Source organism: Oncorhynchus gorbuscha, linkage group LG06 (assembly GCF_021184085.1).
Source record: "Oncorhynchus gorbuscha isolate QuinsamMale2020 ecotype Even-year linkage group LG06, OgorEven_v1.0, whole genome shotgun sequence".
NCBI lineage: Eukaryota > Metazoa > Chordata > Actinopteri > Salmoniformes > Salmonidae > Oncorhynchus > Oncorhynchus gorbuscha.
Genome location: NC_060178.1, coordinates 22,436,613 through 22,457,726, shown reverse-complemented (window position 1 = coordinate 22,457,726; position 21,114 = coordinate 22,436,613). Strand labels below are relative to the sequence as shown.

Sequence of the window (21,114 nt, the reverse complement as noted above, 5' to 3'; positions counted from 1 at the left end):
TTTGCTCCCCTACTTCCTTTAAGTGATGTCATAGTTTCTAAACCCAGAGATGCAACATCTCAAGACTTCCAGGAACGCTCTCGAAGCAGACCAGGCCAGAGTTTGTGGTTCGAGGAGGCAGTGAGGGAAGTGAAAAGTTATTCCTTAGGTTGTGCTTTTAGATGAAGAAAATGTAAAACTAAGATTCAAGCTTATGTCTTAAGTATTTGAGCATGTTATTACTCCAACATTGTGAACGTGACGAATGGACACATTTGATTTTTTAAAATCCAAAACGACTTTATATTTAAAGGAACGCCTTTGATTTGACGGCCTGCACATGCGCAATTCAGCGTGAGATGACCGTTAGACACGATTACGTGTTTCAGCGCATGAGCTTAGCTAGCCAACGTCACCTACAACCGTGATCAGGGATTTCTATTGGAGTAGCAGTTTCTGGTAATCTTCATACTGTACTGTCTTTTGGTGACATACATACATCCTCAACCACAAGGTCATATTCTATTTCAACTATGAGATTTCTGCCACGAATGGTGTATTTCAAAATGTACATTTTTGCACAACACAATTAAAAACCACTTGGTTATGTCCGTGAACTGCAAGCTAGAGAGCACAGTAATTGCCTTCAACGTAATGTGTGGCCGCTGCATTGACAGTCAGTTGACAGACACTCATTCAACACCTGGCTGTGGCAGTCTGGTGGCCTTAGGCTGGTCAGAGATGGAGGAGGCGGCCTGGGCTGTCCTGCCTTGGCCGATGGAGTCATGTTTCCCCCCCCTGGCTGCCTGGCTCACACACAGAAATGAGAGCTAGAGAGAGAGCTAGAGAGAGAGCTAGAGAGAGAGCTAGAGAGAGAGCTAGAGAGCTAGAGAGCTAGAGAGAGAGCTAGAGAGAGAGCTAGAGAGAGAGCTAGAGAGAGAGCTAGAGAGAGAGCTAGAGAGAGAGCTAGAGAGAGAGCTAGAGAGAGAGCTAGAGAGAGAGAGCTAGAGAGCTAGAGCTAGAGAGCTAGAGAGAGAGAGAGAGAGAGAGAGAGAGAGAGAGAGAGAGAGAGAGAGAGAGAGAGAGAGAGAGAGAGAGAGAGAGAGAGAGAGAGAGAGAGAGAGAGAGAGAGAGAGAGAGAGAGAGAGAGAGAGAGAGAGAGATTCTTGGCCCTGCTCGAGCTGGTGCCCCTGGGGGCCCTGTGAAGAGCGAGCCTGCCATTAGAAAAGGGGGCCCATGCAGAGGTAGTCCTACAGTACTCCTTCCAACAGTCAGCCTAATTATGATCGTGTGCTTACATGTTCCAAGCCTGGGGGTGATATCCTACTAACAGAACAGAGCTCCATTGATAGGCAGCCTGTTCCAGCGTTTGTTTATTTCAGAAATAGGCAAAAGTTTGGCCTAGTTTAGCATATCTCCAGATATTCCTTGACTGGATCAGGTTGAATGCAAAGCACTTGCACATCCAATGTTTTCCCTACATGGATAAATTGCTCATGTAGCCTACTTCCATGGGAAATAGGCCCACCGGTAATGCTTTGTGTCAAAGTTTTAAATAATGATTGGTGTTTTGGTCCACAGCTAATTCAGTCCCCTCAAGTTGGTTGGTAGCTTGTAATTAGGCTAATTGCATTTGTGAAGTGGACCGCCGTTCAGTCTTGACAGTAGTTCTGGTGTCGCGTGTACTAGTGACTGTATTTCTCCTCCCCCACACTAAAAGGGTTCTGTTAAATGAGGCAGGACCCTGGTGTGTCTGGGTAGGATCATCTAAAGCACCTCTATCACATTCTAGTCTACAAAGACGTGTGGGGTGCACCACTGTTCTCAAGGGCATGTTCCTCTTTTCATTCCCACTCTGTAGAGCAGCCAGGAGAGAGGTAATAAGAGTGAGACAATCTGAGAGCGAGGGACCGCAAGCTTGGGGACTGGTAGAATGGTGTCGGCAGACGGTGAAGGTGGTGCGTTAGGAGAAGAACAGAATGATCAGTTCTGTGAGGGTTTATGCTGCTTTAGCTGACCTGGTTTACTTTTCCCTGATTCCAGTCTACCTTCACAGGGTGTGTTCTCTCTGACTGGCTTTGCCACACGTGTTTTTAGGTGACCGTCCAAGAAAGATGGGTCTAGGTAGGTTACAAGGTAGATGCTGAGCATTGCAGTTCTGCTCTAGATCCTGTTATTCCGGTGCCAGCCTCTCTTCCTCCTCTTCCTGTCTGCCTGGCTGACTGAAGCAGCAACACATCCTCCCAGTTCTGTACCTGTTACTAGGTGATACATAAAAGCAGCTGCCGCTTGTTTCCACAGGGCTCTCAGGAGAGCCTGACTTCAGAGAAACATGGAGCTGAGCAGCCAGGAGAGGAGAGGCTTGGTGGGATGCAGCCAGGAGAGGAGAGGCTTGGTGGGATGCAGCCAGGAGAGGAGAGGCTTGGTGGGATGCAGCCAGGAGAGGAGAGGCTTGGTGGGATGCAGCCAGGAGAGGAGAGGCTTGGTGGGATGCAGCCAGGAGAGGAGAGGCTTGGTGGGGTGCAGCCAGGGGAGGAGAGGCTTGGTGGGGTGCAGCCAGGGGAGGAGAGGCTTGGTGGGGTGCAGCCAGGGGAGGAGAGGCTTGGTGGGGTGCAGCCAGGGGAGGAGAGGCTTGGTGGGGTGCAGCCAGGGGAGGAGAGGCTTGGTGGGGTGCAGCCAGGGGAGGAGAGGCTTGGTGGGGTGCAGCCAGGCTTGGGGAGGAGAGGCTTGGTGGGGTGCAGCCAGGGGAGGAGAGGCTTGGTGGGGTGCAGCCAGGGGAGGAGAGGCTTGGTGGGGTGCAGCCAGGGGAGGAGAGGCTTGGTGGGGTGCAGCCAGGGGAGGAGAGGCTTGGTGGGATGCAGCCAGGGGAGGAGAGGCTTGGTGGGATGCAGCCATGGGGAGGAGAGGCTTGGTGGGATGCAGCCATGGTAGGATGCAGCCATGGGGAGGAGAGGCTTGGTGGGATGCAGCCAGGGGAGGAGAGGCTTGGTGGGTTGTGCAATGAGGAGCTAAGTTCAGGGGCGTGTATGTTGCATGTACTTACTATGTGATTAGAGACAGCCAAGCCTCACGGGCATGGAGGGGATATTTGAGTGCGTTTGTGTAGAGTTCAGAATTTGGTAGAGAAATGGAGCTAATATCCCTATTCTGAACCTCTCTTGTTTGTCTCCTCCTTGGGATGTACTTGATGAGGTAGGCAGGGTGCAGCAGAAAAAATTAGCAAGGCTAGCTTTTTAAGCCCGGTCACACTCCACTGTTTTCCCTCTCTCCTCTCATCCCTCTGGGCTTGGTGTCAGTTTTGCAGACAGGTCAGGGTTTTCTCTGCTGCCATGGAAAGTTTCCCTCCCCCAGTCTCTGCCTGTGAGTGCAGCCTGCCTGTCATGGGCATTGTGAGTGTTAGTGCACTCTATGGAGGATAGACCCTACTTTCTGTGTTCTGTTTCCCATAACTCTCTTTCGATTACCCATTTCAGACCGAAGATGTAGTAGCATATACAGTCGGGCAAAAAAGTGTTTAGTCAGCCACCAATTGTGCAAGTTCTCCCACTTAAAAAGATGAGAGGCCTGTAATTTTCAGCATAAGTACACTTCAACTATGACAGAAAAAATCCAGAAAATCACATTGTAGGATTTTTAATTAATTTATTTGCAAATTGTGGTGGAAAATAAGTATTTGGTCAATAACAAAAGTTTCTCAATATGTTATATACCCTTTGTTGGCAATGACAGAGGTCAAATGTCTTCAAGGTTTTCCCACACTGTTGCTGGTATTTTGGCCCATCCCTCCATGCAGGTCTTCTCCAGAGCAGTGATGTTTTGGGGCTGATGCTGGGCAACACTGACTTTCAACTGCCTCCAAAGATTTTCTATGGGGTTGAGATCTGGAGACTGGCTAGGCCACCTACCCCTTTCAGATATACCAAGAAGTTGGTATAAAAAGCATGCATGATAAATTACAGGGATTTTTGACCAAGAGTCCCGCCTGGATCAGCCATTTTCTATATTTTAATTAACTCATGCAAATAAATAAAACCCTGGGTTACGTCTAGTGTGGGTTGCATCTAGTGTGTTGTGATGGCATCATATGCTGTTTTATAACGTGTGTGTCTTTGTTCCATTCCTATGATCAGGCAGAAAGTAGGCTATGTTGGGCAGAGTATGAGTGTGTTCTATTGAGATCCATGTCGTGGCTCTATGTGGACAGGGAAAGTGTGAAAGGCCCTCTATAAGCCGCGTGGTGAAATGTTATACCATTACCATCTTACAGGGACTCCTCTTCCTGCTTTAATAAGCGACTTGCTTTTATATATTGCACTCAGGGCTCACATTACGGGGCTTATATGTCCCTCTGTTTCCACTGGCCTCAGCACCCTCACTGAGTGCTATGCTAGCTGGAGCTAGGCTGGTATGTAAGCTGCACGGCTGTTGTCCCTGTGTTGTGTTGCCTGTCTCTGTCTGTATGTGGAGTGTTTACGTGAACCCCAGTCATTCTGGACCCGAGCCAATTTGGAGGCATTGCCCCAGACTTTTACAAGCTAACAGGATTCTATTAGGCCTGTGTCAGGCTTTCCACTCTGGGCTTGATGTTGTATGGGCCTGGTAGATATGGCAACATCCCCCTGTTCAATTTGCTAGTCACTAAGGGCTCGTACAATGCAATCAGCAGTAGGTCACAATTAATGGTCTGAAGTCGGCGAAGGCTTGTGTGGAGTTTGTGCACAACTCCCACCCCTTACATGTTCTGCTCCTCCCTCTCGAAAAATAAGTTATTATCTCGAGACTAACCTGGTTGACCCCAATTAGTCCACTGGTCGACTGCTGTTGGTCGACGAGATATATATATGTGTGTGTGTGTGTGTGTGTGTGTGTGTGTGTGTATATGTATGTGTGTATATATATATATATATATATATATGTATGTATGTATGTATGTATGTATATGTGTATATATATATATGTATGTATGTATGTGTGTGTGTGTGCCACTCTGTGAACTTATCCATTGTGGAGGTCTAGACTAAAAGCCAATGTATGCTTGATTCTACAATGTGGTCTGAGGCTTCATATGGAGGGTGTATCAATTGCAGAGGCCAAATCGTGCTCTGTACCACATCACCATCACTTTATTGACAACAGCTTTGAACTGCTCCACAAAGTGCAAGATGTATGAATGCCCTGACTTCTGAGGCCATATCGCTGTAAATGCCGCATGGCCAATGCAGATGTCGGATTGACCATGATCCCAGATGCACAATACACTTCTCTCTCCAGAATGCGCTCTCTCTCCTGCCAATTTGTGCACATTCATTGTTTCATAACTTCGTTGTGGGAGTTTGCGTTTGATTGTTTAGTGTAGATCAATTCCCCATGACGTATTTCACCAGTGGACACAGAGTGGACACATTGTTTGAGGAGTGCACAACCTATGTTACATTTGTGAGAAACAAGTTTGAGTTTATTTAATTCCATCCGTTCTGTCAATTTAGTCATTGACAGGAGCACTGCAAACAAAAGACAATGTTGAGTAAAGATGCACACACATAGAAGTGGTCCTACCTGGCCTGCTCGCATATAAATGTGCCCATTTGGGGATCTGATAGAATTCTGATTGGCTTAACACACCACCACTCAGTCATGTTTTCTTCACCTCAAACAGCAAGCAAACAAAATCTGTTTTTACATCCATTGAGAATTACAATAGTTCCTCAATGTATTAGAAAAATCTTTCATGCTCTCTCCCTTTCGACAACCACTCGGAGTGAAAGGGGTAAAATGTAATGCTCTGATCCAGTGGAAACGTCATAAAATAGGCTGCTTGACTTAGGAAATTGGTTCTGGTACTGTTTATATTTAGGTGCAGGAGCACCACAATACTTATTTCATGTAAAAAATAAATATAAAAAAAAAATAAATGTGTACCCCATTTTCTCCCCAATTTTGTGGTATCCAATTGTCTCATCGCTGCAACTCCCGTATGGACTCTGGAGAGGCGAAGGTTGAGAGCCGTGCGTCCTCCGAAACACAACCAAAACAAGCCGCACTGCTTCTTCACACAATGCCGACTTAACCTGGATGCCAGCCACACCAATGTGTCGGAGGAAACACTGTGCACCTGGTGACCGTGTCAGCATGCACTTCGCTCGGCCTGCTATTGGAATTGCCAGTGCACGATGGGACAAGGACATCCCTGCCGGCCAAACCCTCCCATAATCCGGACAACGTGCCTTAAACCACTGCGCCACTCGGGAGGAACATTTGAAGTGCCGGGATTTAGGGCCCAGAATATTTTATACAATGTTGAAAGTTTACTAGTGCAAGCTTTGGGTAGAACCCAGTTAAATAGTTGATACAATGTTTCAAGTTTGTTTTACCTGCAGGCTGCAATGTTTTTCTATGTTTCCATTATGGAGGCTCTTTTCACATAGTTGGCAATACTTTTTAGGGTTATCATTTTTATTTAGATTTGGGTAGAATTTTGATTTTGAGAAGACATTATTGCTAATCGGTATAAATGATATTCTATAAGTGGAACAGGAGCTCAAGCAGTAGAACATTTGAAGTGCCGGGATTTAGGGCCCAGAATATTTTATACAATGTTGAAAGTTTACTAGTGCAAGCTTTGGGTAGAACCCAGTTAAATAGTTGATACAATGTTTCAAGTTTGTTTTACCTGCAGGCTGCAATGTTTTTCTGTTTCCATTATGGAGGCTCTTTTCACATAGTTGGCAATAGCAACAGAAGTTACTTTTTAGGGTTATCATTTTTATTTAGATTTGGGTAGAATTTTGATTAACCACATGACAGTGATTTTTGAGAAGACATTATTGTAAATTTAAATAATCTGTTTCACATGCCATGCAGATCGGTATAAATGATAAGATACATTTCATGGCTACCTATTTCATTTATGGATCAAGCCTTAGCAGTCATTCTGATCTCTTTCCCAATGATCAGTGCTTTAGTTTATTATGTTTCTTTCCAGCAGTTCTGAATTTCCGATGCACCCGACTAAGTTTTCCTGTGCCATAGCCTTTTGATTTGAACATTTTTGAAAAAGTTTGTGTGTACTAGGCTATTTGATTTCATTTATATATGTTAGATCACTTTGGTTTCACTAATAAATATGTTGAAATGGAACTAAATTACCCTTTTCTGATAGATGGCCTCTATGGTCTAATACCGTATAGGTTGAATGTGATAGTCGACCTATAACCAGCCTGAGTAGGCCTGTAACTCCATTCCTATTCTATTCAGAATAGAGAAATTTTATCAAATTGGAAATGAGCTATTATCAGGCTGGTTAATGCAATGCATGTCTGTTGAATTTGGAAAGATCCACTCGCACTTGGCCCCGCCCCACCTACTCAGGCCAATCCTATACATTTCAAAACTGAGCACATGTTGGTGCTCATCGGTCGCTTTGAATGGAAATTACCCATAGCCTCGACTCCAATGTCTATGGTATGACGATGATAGAGGAGTTGACTAAAGCATACTGATCTGGTACCAAGCAAAGACGGGCCTAAATAAAGTAGTTATGACTAGATATTTGACCAGAGTTATACTCTTAATACCTTATTCAGCTGGCCTCTGCCTCTTGCATCACTAATTAGTGTGCTCTTCTTCTCTCAGGCTCAGATCAAGTTCCCCATCGACTATCCCTACTCTCCTCCGGCCTTCCGCTTCCTCACCAAGATGTGGCACCCCAACATCTACGAGGTAAGAGACTCACCCTATCTGTCATTACACAATCATCTCTTTCTTTGGCTTTTCCCCTACATAATCTACATAATAGTCCAACGTCCTTTTGTCTCTGAATAGCTTTAACTTGTTATCTTCTATTATAAATACTTTGACTCTGTTGCTATCATATACTTTAACAGTGGCCTATTGTATGTATAGATGAGGGGTGTCAAACAATTTAGACCTAGACAACCAGGTGAGGGAAGTTCCTAACTAATCAGTGACTTCATTGATCAATAAAAATTGCCAGGCTGGGCTGGTGAGACAGTAGATTGTGCAGTCCAATGGAACAGAGTAAATTGGCATCTTAACCTCACAGATTTAGCCAGTGGTAACTTGTGGAATAGACATCGGCTGGAATGTGGTTTTAACCCTTCAGCATTCAGGATCAGACACACCAGTTGTGTAATGTATAACAATCACACTTAATAGACCTTTTAAGGAGGGTTTATAGCAAGAAAAACAACTAGGGTTTGTTGGTTTTTTGAAATCCATATTATTTAATTGACAAAACACCTATCTTCAACACAAATGATATGCTTCAGAAATAAAAGGATAACAAAATAACCCCCACAAATACTATAATTTAAATTCATAATTTTAGCAAACACACCCAAATATTCAATAACCATCGCAATGACCCAATAACCTTGTTTTGGTTAAACTCAAGTTCAGATGGGAAATGACAACACAGCTCTTAGCTCCCTCTGTAGATGCCTACTGGACAACCTTTATTTGTTTTGCTTTTAAATCTTATTTTATTTTTATTTTTTATCCTATTAACACTTTGTTCTAGCTAGCTATTTGTGTAGGTAGCTATCAAGTAAACGCAATGAATAATAAAAGCCTATTGAGTTTCGCCCAACCAGGAAATGATTAATTTATAAGTCTGTTCTTCATTTCCCCTTTTTGATCCCCTTTAGATAATTCAGTTCAGTTAAGTCTTTAAATAATATTTCTCCCCCAGAAAGCAAAAAGATAGCCAGCAGTGGATGATCACAAAAACAATGAGGGGGGGAAAAGGACGGATCTCCCCGGAGTTTAGAAGTCATGTCCACTCATTAAACTTTCTCTGTGATCCATTTAGTTCATCCCAAACAAGGAAATAATCACATTTCAGGAACACATTCCCAGTGCCAAACGATATATCCCAACAAAGGAAGGCACGGACTGTGTTTTACAGGCTTCAATTCTCGTCTTGCAATTTGTAACTGGTGCCTATGCGGTTTATCCGGTGTCTTCATCTCCCAGGTACGCTATAGAAAAACCTCCCCTCTGTTCCTCAATTCCTCATTCATACCTTTTTCGGTTGCCCTTCTTAAAGCAGTAGTGCTCTCTTTAGGCCACAATCTCTATCATCCATACAGAATGGAATTATTTTAAGAATCATTCCCTGACCAGCAATGGACGAAATAGTTAGATGCTTTAGAAAGTGGACGTGCCTTTACCCAGACCAAAACTCCCGACAGGAAGTGTGCATGTTTCTTGCAGGTGTTATAGTATTTGGTTTGTCTGGCCAGGCAAATGCCCACTCTCCGGTTGACTTCTTTTGCCATTGCCTGCTGTCTCTGAGGTTGTGAGGCGGCTGGTGCGGAGATGGAGCTGTTGAGGTCATCCTCTCCAGATGCCCTTGGAGATTCCTCTCCATGGAAAGCTCAGCAGGGATCTTTCTGGTTGTTTCATGTTTTGCTGTGTTGATGGTTTAACGGAACTCAGAAATCCATTTAGGCCAGTTCTGGTGATGATCTTTTACAAAAGAGGCAATCAGTCTTGATGGTACAATTGTCTCTCTGTAAGATTGGCTTGTGAACGGTAACTTGTGGTGAACTTGTGTGTCACCCCCCCATGACTTAGAAATATCCTCCATAACCGTTCCTGTGAATTGGGGTCCACAATCAGATATGAGATACTGAGGGACTCCTAAGTGGGTGAAGGTGTGTATTGTTGGCAAACTGTACAGGCCTTCACATGTTCCCATACGTCCTGGCAACCTCCAAGATGCGAAAGAGTCTTCATCCATCCAAGATGGCAGGCCAGTGGAAGGCCATAAAACTAGTCCAGATAAAGGGAGTCGAGGCCTTTTGGTTACCACAAGTTGATATTTATTGACTTCTCCTTTTAACAGGGATCCTCCTGTACATGATTCCTTGGAGTACTTCGAATCCAATCTGACCTGGACGCTCACTGGAAGCTTCTTTGTTCTTCCTAAGGTCACTAACCTCTTATCTTGGTCCTGAGCTTGAGTTTCAGCAATCTCAGCAATAGAGGTGGGAAGAATGCAGAGGCTTTGAGTGGTGGTGTCTGCACCGTATGCTACTTGGCTTGCTGCTGGAGCAGCTGCTCTGGACAGAGCATCAGGAACAATGTTCTGATGCCCATTCCGGTAATTCACTCTGAACTGGAATTCCTGGAGGCGCAACATCCAGCGTGTGAGCCTGGAAGACATTTTGGGGCTGTTGAACACCCATGTAAGTGCCGAGTGATCATTAAATACATCCAACTCAACCCCCTCAAGATAATGCCTCCCCTTTTCGATTGCCCACACCACTGTGAGGCACTCCTTTTCTGATGTTGTGAAGTTGCGTTCAGCTACTTTAATTCTGTGAGGCATATGCAATGACTCTTTCTCCACCTTCCGTCAGTTGAGTGAGGACCACACATAATCTACATCACTGGCATCTGTTTGGACTTGGAATGTCTGCGATAGGTCTGGCTGAGCCAACACTGGTGCATTAACAAGAGCCTGCTCCAAATGCTCAAAACTGTTCTGGCACTCATTCAATCCATTTCCAGACCACTTCCTTTCCCTTAAGCCGATTCAGAGGGGATGCTACATCTGCAAAGTGGGGAATGAATTTGAAGTACCAGGCTTACCAGCTCAAGAAACATGTGTTGACTTTTGAGGTCCTGTAGAACCGGATAGTCCGTCATCACTGTCATTATGGCCGGATCTGTCTCAACACCTCTCACAATGTGACTCAAGAACTTCAGCTGGTCTTTGAGTACCTTATAGCGTCATGAAGCATTGAGAACACAACCTCCAAGTCTTTCACAGGTTGCTCTGGGTTGGGAGAGAACAGAATGTAGACAAAACAGATCTGCCCTCTCAGGTTCCCCAGAACTTTCTCCATAAGGCGCTGGAAGGCAGCACCGGCGTTCTTAAGCCCAAACGGCATCGCTTTGAACTGATAAAGGCCTATCTGAGTGATGATCGCTGTCTTGGCCTTTCTCTCCTCAACCATTGCTACTTGACAATACCCTGACTTCAGATCCAGGGCAATGAAACCAGTAGCTCCATGTCGACTCCAGGAGGTTGTACATGATGGGTAAAGGATAAGCATCCTTGTGCGTCTTTGCATTCATCCCCCTGAAGTCAGTGCAGGACCTCTGGGAACCATCCGGTTTCCCCACCAGCAATACAGGAGCAGCCCAAGCAGATTGTGAAGGCTCAAGGATTTTGTCCCATTTCTTCCACTTTATCTACAATAATATTTATCTTGTAGGGTGACACTCTGTAGTCCCTGAAGCGGACTGAGACTGTCTTTGGTGAAGATCTTGTGTGTCTCAACCGTGGTGTTCCCCAGTCGACCAGAACACACAGGGCCGTGATTGGAAGAGGAATTGAACCTCTTACTGCAAGTTGGAGAAAAGAGCAGAACACTGGATCTTCTAGGATTGTCGGGGGTGTAGTAGGCACAGCCATGTATGGTCGTGGTCAGAAGTTTTGAGAATGACACAAGTATTAATTTTCACAAAGTTCCCTGCCTTAGTTTGTATGATGGCAATTTGCATATACCCCAGAATGTTACGAAGAGTGATCAGATGAATTGCAATTAATTGCAAAATTCCTCTTTGCCATGCAAATGAACTGAATCCCCCCAACAATTTCCACTGCATTTCAGCCCTGCCACAAAGGGACCAGCTGACATCATGTCAGTGAGGAAACTTAAACCCACACATTCTAACAAACTCCAAGCATTGATTATACAAGGATATGGGCTGCCATCAGTCAGGATGTGGCCCAGAAGTTAATTGACAGCATGCCAGGGTAGATTGCAGAGGTCTTGAAAAAGAAGGGCCAACACTGCAAATATTGACTCTTTGCATCAACTTCATGTAATTGTCAATAAAAGCCTTTGACACTTATGAAATGCTTGTAATTATTCTTCACTATTCCATAGTAACACCTGACAAAAATATCTAAAGACACTGAAGCAGCAAACTTGGTGGAAATTAATATTTGTGTCATTCTCAAAACGTTTGGCCACAACGTGTACTTGGGTTGTTGTTCCATATTTTCGTGCTCTTGTTTCCCCGGTATGACCTCACTGGGCTTGAGCCTCAAAGGAAAAAATAAATAAAAGTATTTTCTTTGATTCCACACCCCATACTTATTTTCCCCAAGGTCTATTATGGTTTTGGTCTTGGTGAGGAAGTCAAGAATCAAGATAATAGGAAACGCCAAATGGTCATCCTCTAAGACGAACATTTCCAAGGACCACATGCTGTTATGCCAGTTGTAAAGGAGCTGAACTTTTTCCAAAGCACCATGCATTTTCCCATCTGCCAGGGGAGAACTTTGGTTCTCACACAACTGCTCTCCTGGACATGTGATTTTCTGCCAGAGGCTTTTCTGCATCAGGGTGAAAGTACAACTTGTATCAAGTACCACTTCATATTGAAAATTCCTGACCCCCACTGTTCCTCTGAAGCAGACGGCCACCCGAGGGTTACAGTTGAGAACTTTTCTCTCCAGCTCTGGTTCTGTGATGTTAGGCTTCCAATTCAAACAAAATGCCTGGAAATCATAAGCAAAGTCCCTCAAAGACTGAGTTGGAAGTTGAACCATATCTCTTAGTTTCTTCTCTACCTCTGTTAAGTAGTCAGTTGGCAGAAAATGCTACTTGGAACACCTCTTTGAACTTCACCCAGGTGGTAATTTTATTATTTTCTGCCGTCCACCAGCTCCTTGCTGGTCCTTTATTTGAGAACATTGAGTTTGTGCACATCATTTTTCAATTTCTCATCCCTCCTCAAGATGCATTCAAACACCCCTTGTTCCAGTTGTTTATGGAATCCTTTGGTTCTCCATTTTGTCAATTTTTGCATTGACATAGCCTCTCATGCTTTCCTCTCTATGGCACTCACCAATGAGTTCTTAAAATCATCCACAAGACCATTAGCTGTGGTTAGTCATTTATAAAGATTATTGCTGACCAACTCAATTTCCTCCCTCAGAGTAGGCTGATTTTGGTGGCTCTTCACTCTGTTCATCCCGCTTTCCCCTTCCTCTTCATGGTCTGAGATATACAGTGAGCTGAGCAATAAAGTTATTTCCCCCACAGGATTTCTCATTGTGACGAATGAACCAAAGATGGGCGTAATTTGGATAGGGACACCCGAGTGCTGTTGGTTCATGTCCTCAGGCTCGGAGCCTAGCTGTAGTTCATGAAAGGGAAGGGTTTGCATCTCGTCCTGAGACATTTTCTTGATTTGTGCACTGTTAGATATGTGGCAGTGTCACAAATGTATTGCTGGTAACTGACCTGTTTGTGTTCCTATAGAACGGGGACGTGTGTATCTCCATCCTGCACCCCCCAGTGGACGACCCCCAGAGCGGAGAGCTGCCCTCTGAGAGATGGAACCCTACACAGAATGTCAGGTACTCTATGCACCACACCTTTCCCTCACACAATGATAATTCTTTCACACAACCCTTTCTCCCCATCTTTGATTTATGGTTGACTATTAGTATAAATGTGGAATTTATCAAACATAAAACAAAATCTATAATACATTTTCACTTGATTCACATACTTTTTACACATATTTAATCTTACTTTCCATTGTCTTCATTTTTTTCTCTTCCTCTCGCTCACTCCACACACAGCAGGATACATAATTACTACATTGGGTCTCCTCGGTGGCGCAGCAACTACTGTAAATACAAATGTCCTCACACGTCTTTGCCCATAGAGCAGTGTTGTAGTGGTCCCGAGACCACATATTGAGTGTTTCCGTCTGGATACATTTGTACTCTCTTGACTAGGTCTCAGACAGTGAGGACTTATAATTTCTTCCCGAGACCAGCCAAGAGCGGAGTAAAAAATACTCAATTATCAGCTTCCATTCAGGGAACGCATAAAACTGCTTCGCCAGGCCAAATATATACACTCCTTTCTTGAAACATTAATACAATATCTTAAAACCCTTTATATCTATTTTATACATGTTTGTACAGTGGTGAATCTGTAGGCCTTCAGTGTGTAACAGGTTGGTGATTCTGAAAGGACAGCAACCATAATACCATATCATGTAGGAGAGTGCACTTTTTGTAAAACACAAAGGGCCAGTGGTGTAGTGGAGGGTATCACTTACTACTTAACCCCTACTGATGCGTATCAAAGTGAAGGTATACAATTTATCAATTATGTAGTACAATGGAGAAATCATGCACAAAGTAGCCTACACAATCACAAAGCACGTGAAATATATTTGCATGCGCGCACCGCACACATCCAAGTTTCAGCAGAATATCATCTCTAGGCAGCGAGAGTGTGCAGCACTCAACTGGTTTTGGCATGGAGCAGCTCACAGAAGAATGACATCGGTAACCGGTAGGGTAGGAAAAACGTTTCGACATATGATATCTACCAGTAAATTCTAACTAAGGCAACAGTGGGTATGCAAACTAGGTATTGAAAAAGTTTAGTCCGAAGTGTTGGTTAGTAGGCTATTTATGATGCACAATTGTCATCATGAGCTGTTTGCATCATGGATGGACCTGGGCGGACAGAGGCCCACCCACTGGGGAACCAGGCCCTGACAGGCCCTTCCAATCAGATTGATGTGGTTTAAGCATTGTTGTGGACTGTTGTTGTATTTACATATTTGCACAAATCCATTCAGGTTTATTTTGTGGCTTTTGGCAAATACATTATAATGATCTAAAGTCACTCTGTTGCAACTGCCTGTAAACACAGTCCAGTTCAAAGTGAATGATGGCAGGTCCGTTTGGTAAATGGCTTGTTTCTATAAAGGCCAACTATAACTCTGATTGGCTATAGCGCACCAGTCTGTCGACTCTGGTCCTGGATGAGACAATGTTTTTATTCGGTTTTATTTACTGCAGTTGCTATTAATTGTGCAAATGCACATCTGCTTTCCCACTATATTTTGCTATAGAATTTTCACAAATGCCTTAGCATATGTAATTCCCAAACATTCTATGAATTCATGAAATCTTGAAAATGACCATATCTAAGTGGTCACTTGTCAGATTTTTTTTTAATAATGTCATTCTTCCTGTCAGTTCCACTTTGAAATGCAATGTTACACACACAAGTTATTTTCAAAGGAATGGCTAACAGGAAGCGTGCTGCAATAAGAAACTCAACAGATGATGATAATTTGAAACTTAACTTCTTGTTGAAAGTTATTCTTGAAAAGGGAGAAGCTAACAAATGATCAACAAACTCTTTGATTTCACCTGCTGCAGCCAATGGAAACGAGCCAACAACAAAAGCTAGAAGGGGCAAGTTTTGGTAAAAAACTGTCCCACCTTTTAAGTCAAAATGTGATTGGTTGATTCCACTGTCATTCCAAAATGTTTCCCTAATGCAGTTGAATGGCAGATGCCTTTATCTAGCTTCTGATTGCTTAGCTGATGGCTAACTTACTGTTAGTGGAATTTTAAATTCCTATATGTTTTGTAGCCAAAACCAAATTGGCACTCTTTCTATTTCATTAATGATTTGTAAGTTCATTAATTATGCATGAAGTAGATCGAGACCAGTCTTAAAAGCCAGGTAACAGCATTTAATTCAAGAGAGTACTAACACATACACATTTTTCTACAGGTTATAAACTAAAAATGACGTCAGCGTTTTCTAAGAGGCCCTATAGTTTCTCGAGTTTTCGCTCCACGCCTGAAGTCAAGGTCAGACAGTATAAATCAGCATTCTAGACAGTCTGGAGATGGTCTGTTCCTACCACCTGGAGATTGTACAAATGAATGAACTAAGGAACAGACCTTCATTGTTACTAAACTCCTGACTACACTATATACAATTGGGAAAGGGAGCAAGAGAAAAAATTCATATGTACAGTACATTATAGCATTTGGACTCGTCAGTTCTGATTGGAATGTATACATAATTAGTCATTTCAACCATCATTTCCTCCAACACTTACCTAGCCAGATTTATCTCCCCAGATACCAGCAAAGGAAAATCCTGATTGAATATTTTATTATTTTCAATGTTAACCCTTTTCCAACAAAAACTGATGCAATTAAATCAGAACATAATTAAAAATATTATTTTTATTATGTTATTATCATGTTATTAATCATTAGTCCTTCTCTGAAGGCGTAGAAGGCCAATTGTACCACACTGTGTTTGGGTTAGTAATCCTTTGTAGAGTGGCTCTTTTTCCTCAGCATGGATTTTTTTTCACTATTTCAAATGTCTAAAGAATCTATATGTTCTGAAATATGAATACAGAAATACTGGACATTTTGAACTCTTATGGAGGTGGTTTGACAAAATGACAATCATGGTCTTGAATTTGTATATTTCTGGTCTTGACTTAGTCTTGAATCGGTCTCTCTTTAGGTGGTCTCAAACACAACACTGCCAGAGAGAGACCACAGGTGTGAAAAGGTTGGTTATGAATAGATGGTATACAGCTGCAGATGGAAGTGACACAAATGTACATTTTCTCGGCATGTGATTTGGAGGTTTTCGTAGTTGTAGAGTTAGGTTAGTTAGCTAGTCCCTAGGCGATGACAGCAAATTTACTTTAAGCTAACGTTTACACATTCATCTGTGAAGACCGCTAGCTGGTGTTCATATGGATGTCACTGTGACATGCCAATTAACTAACGTTACTGCCCTCAGTTAGCATGACGACAAGGCAAGCCGGTGCTAATGCTTTCCAATTGGCAGCTGTTTCACGGTGTCGCCGGCGGTAGCTTGTAACGTGGTCAATGGTTTTTCCCTCCCAGGATTATATTTCAAGTAGAATGGCAGCCTACACAAGAAATAACTAATATTAGTAACCATGTAGATGTCACAGTGATGGTCTACTCAATGGGGAGCACATTAACGGCAACTAGTGTTACTCGGGTAGGCTGTTCATCTGCCCGCAATTGCTAATAACCCATCTGCAACTACCTATCTATATGTGATAAAGTGAAAATCTGATGCCCGCACCCAACCCTATCTCGCTAATATAGAAAATGTGCTGTAGATTTCAGGTCGTCTCGAAAACATATTTTGTGGTTGAAAATACTATCAGTTTTTATGATACTGATAAAGATGGCACCTCTAAAGACATATCTAACTGTGCATTCTCTCCAATGCTGAAATAAATCATATTTCTCCACTCCTGAGTCAAATTTTTGCCTACATTTGGTGTATCATTTTACTGCAAGAAATGCTTAATTATGCAGGAGTTAATTTTAAGGCTATGTGAGCGGTATAATAGACCTAGAGTCAGTTTCCAGTTTTCAGGTTCCATTCAACTAATCTGAACACAGACGGGTCACCCGTGATACAAGTCAGTATTCAACATCCTGAACAGTAGACTACAGTTCCCTTTATGTGCCATAGGCCTATTTGAAGTCCCCATCTTGTGACTCTCAAATTTGTATAGCTCTTCATAATCATCATAGTCGGCACTGCTATCATCCTCTTTTACCAGTTCGCATTACTTTTCTTGCCTTTTATTTTCAACTCTCCATTTCACATCTGGCCAAGTGCATGAAGTTCCCTCAGTGTGCACAACAAGCAACATCTGACAAAAGTTCCTCTACTTCTATTCAAGGCGAAAATTATGAATCAGACACCTTATCGATAGCAATAGCTCAAGGTCCTCCTGGAATCAGAAGTTATTTTGACTCAATGGAGGAACGTACTCAGAAAAATGCTGATGAATGTCTTGCTCGACCTGTGTCTTCAACTGGTTCACCTCTGAAGCTCACAGGCAATGTGTATTGGAAGAGATTTCTGCATTTTCTTCCCCCAGCATACACCCCTCCAACCAGACATGCTTTATCTACTAATTTTCTGGATGCAGAGTTCAAGTGAAGGTCAAGCAAATCATAGAGAAAGCAGACTGTATGGCAATCATCTCCGATGGGTGGTCAAATGTTCATGGGCAAGGAATAATAAACTAAATCATCTCCACCCCTCAACCAGTATTCTACAAGGGCACAGACACAAGGCACAACAGATACACCGGTCTCTACATTGCAGATGAGCTGAAGGCAGTCGTAAATGACCTTGGACCACAGAAGGTATTTGCACTGGTAACACAAAATGCTGCGAACATGAAGGCTGCTTGGTGTGAAGTGGAGGACTCCTACCCTCACATAACACCCATTGGCTGTGCTGCTCATGCATTGAATCTGCTCCTCAAGGACTTAATGGCACTGAAAACAACGAATACACTCTACAAGAGAGCTAAGGAAATGGTCAGGTATGTGAAGGGTCATCAAGTTATAGCAGCAATCTACCTCACCAAGCAAAGTGAGAAGAATAAGAGCACCACATTGAAGCTGCCCAGCAACACCCATTGGGGTGGTGTTGTCATCATGTTTGACAGTCTCCTGGAAGGGAAGGAGACTCTGAGAAGTGGCCATATCACAGTCTGCCGATGGAGATCGGCAGACTTGGGATGGAGATGCAATATGGTAGTCGTGCCAATATATATCTCATCAACCACCTGGTGGAAGGGACTTTGTGGATCTGAGGCTCTTTCCCCTGTTGCCTCCATCCTCCAAATCCCACCAACATCAGCCACCTCAGAGCGCAACTGGTCCTTGTATGGGAACACGCATGCAACTTGCTGACCAATGCAAGGGTTGAAAATAGGTGGTTATCCGGGCAAATTTGAGGCTTTTTGAGCCTGACAACAAGCCATCCTCAACAAGTTTGGAAAGTGAAGATGAGCCCTCAGTCTGATGTTTAAGAGGTGAACATTGAGGAGGTCCAGGGAGAAGACATGGAAGCCTGAGAGGAAGACAACCAAAACTTTAGTTTCTAGACTATCATTTTACAGATGTATGTTGTAAACGTTTTTTTGGAGACACTATGGATCATTGGGATCATTCAATATTCCCATTTGCTGTTCAGTGAAGTCATCCCATGTGAAGAGAATAGGCAACTAATTTAAAGTTCAATTTGTAACTAAATTGTTTCTATTTCTATTGGAAGGATTTAATTATTTGCAATTGTCTACTTATGATAAGGTAAAAGGTTTATGTTTCTGTCTCCATGTGATATGGTAAATATATCCAATGCAAAAAACATCTGCATTTAAATGGAATTAATATTAATTTGCATATATTTCCATTAATTCCCATATATTTCTGTTAATTCCCATGGAAAGTTTCCACCTCTGAATATTTCCCAAAATGTTCAACCCTAGTTGTCTCTAGGGGGGCATAATTTGGAAGGGAATAATGTGGGCTAAGAGTGTCAGGTTATTGTCCAGTTCTGGCATTTAGGTCGCCACAGACTAGTACATGTCCCTAGTATAGAGATTCTATTGGGGGGGATATACAGTTGAAGTCGGAAGTTTACATACACTTCGCTTGGAGTCATTAACTTGTTTTTCAACCACTCCACAAATTTCTTGTTAACAAACTATAGTTTTGGCAAGTCGGTCAGGACATCTACTTTGTGCATGACACAAGTCATTTTTCAAACAACTGTTTACATACAGATGATTTCACTTATAATTCACTGTATCACAATTCCAGTGGGTCAGAGGTTTACATACACTAAGTTGACTGTGCCTTTAAACAGCTTGGAAAATTACAGAAAATTGTCATGGCTTTATAGGCTAATTGACATCATTTGAGTCAATTGGAGGTGTACATGTGGATGTATTTCAGACCTACCTTAACTCAGTGGCTCTTTGCTTGACATCATGGGAAAATTAAAAGAAATCAGCCAAGACCTCAGAAAAAAAAATTGTAGACCTCCACAAGTCTGGTTCATCCTTGGGCGCAATTTCCAAATGCCTGAAGGTACCACGTTCATCTGTACAAACAATAGTATGCAAGTACTAACACCATGGGACCACACAGACGTCATACCGCTCAGGAAGGAGACACGTTCTGTCTCCTAGAAAATGAACGTATTTTGGTTCGAAAAGTGCAAATCAATCTCAGAACAGCAGCAAAGGACCTTGTGAAGATGCTGGAGGAAACCGATACAAATGTATCTATATCCACAGTAAAACAAGTCCTATATCGACATAACCTGAAAGGCTGCTCAGCAAGGAAGAAGCCACTGCTCCAAAACTGCCATTAAAAAAAGCGAGACTACGGTTTGTAACTACACATGGGGACAAAGATCATACTTTTTTGAGAAATTTGGAGGGTGTCTCGCTGGTCTGGGCGGGTTGTCTTTTGCTTCTTTGTGAGATGCTTGGGCTGTGGGTGAGGGTGACGTCCTTCAGGGTCCTGGCAGAAGTTGGAATTGCTGCCTTGTATAGGTGGACCTGGTCATAAAGGCTGTTTAAGTCCAGGGTGGACTAGTGGGCAAGGTAGACATTAGATTTTGAGGCACAATCCCGGGAAATGCTTGCATTCACGCGCTGTATGGTGGCAAGGTGAATGTTTTTTCATGGTAGTAGTGTGGGGATAACCACTTGTGCATTGGGGAAAGTGGAAGAAGCTTTTTCAATCACTCCCTTGAGTGCTGTGGCCACCCTTTCCTGCTGGGACATCAGGTTGTTTGTGGCTGGGGGACAGGGGGGCTGTTAGGAGGGGATTGGGTTGGTGGGTTCCTGTTTTCCCTGTCCCATTGTGGTCCGAGTTTGAGGTGGGCTGTTCTGCTGGTTTCTCTGGGGGAGTGTCCTGCTCTCTGTCACACCTCAGCTTTCTCACCACCTCCTTCACTGCTGTTGGCTGTGCCTTGTGTTCCTCTCCCTCCTCCTTCACTGCTGTTGGCTGTGCCTTGTGTTCCTCTCCCTCCTCTTTCACTGCTGTTAGATGTTCCTCTCCCTCCTCCTTCACTGCTGTTGGCTGTGCCTTGTGTTCCTCTCCCTCCTCCTTCACTGCTGTTGGCTGTGCCTTGTGTTCCTCTCCCTCCTCCTTCACTGCTGTTAGATGTCCCTCTCTCACCTCAGTCCGGAGTGCAGCCAGTCTTGGTATCTTAGTAGCCTTGTTTACTAAGCTTTATATAACAAAATGACCTAGAAATAGTATTTTTTACTTTTTGACTTCCGAAGGAGGTTCATACTGAACAAAACTTACTTATTCTTGTGTTGGATGGAATTTTCAGGTTTCTGCTGTTTCCTCTGCAGGTTTTGGTTTGTTAGAAGTTTTTTCCTGATAGTCCTTCATAGTAATAATCCATTCAGGTAATTCTGTCCAAA

The 21,114-nt window shown here is 43.3% G+C and overlaps 1 protein-coding gene across 1 annotated transcript in view; it reads left to right on the top strand.

The window, feature by feature from the left end:
- LOC124037692 (ubiquitin-conjugating enzyme E2 R2-like) overlaps positions 1–21,114 on the top strand; it is a 32,589-nt gene that overhangs the window by 10,157 nt on the left and 1,318 nt on the right. The window contains exons 2-3 of the mRNA XM_046352658.1: positions 7,612–7,698; positions 13,287–13,384. Of these exons, the coding sequence (XP_046208614.1) occupies positions 7,612–7,698; positions 13,287–13,384 (185 nt within the window). The remainder of the gene's footprint in view (positions 1–7,611; positions 7,699–13,286; positions 13,385–21,114) is intronic.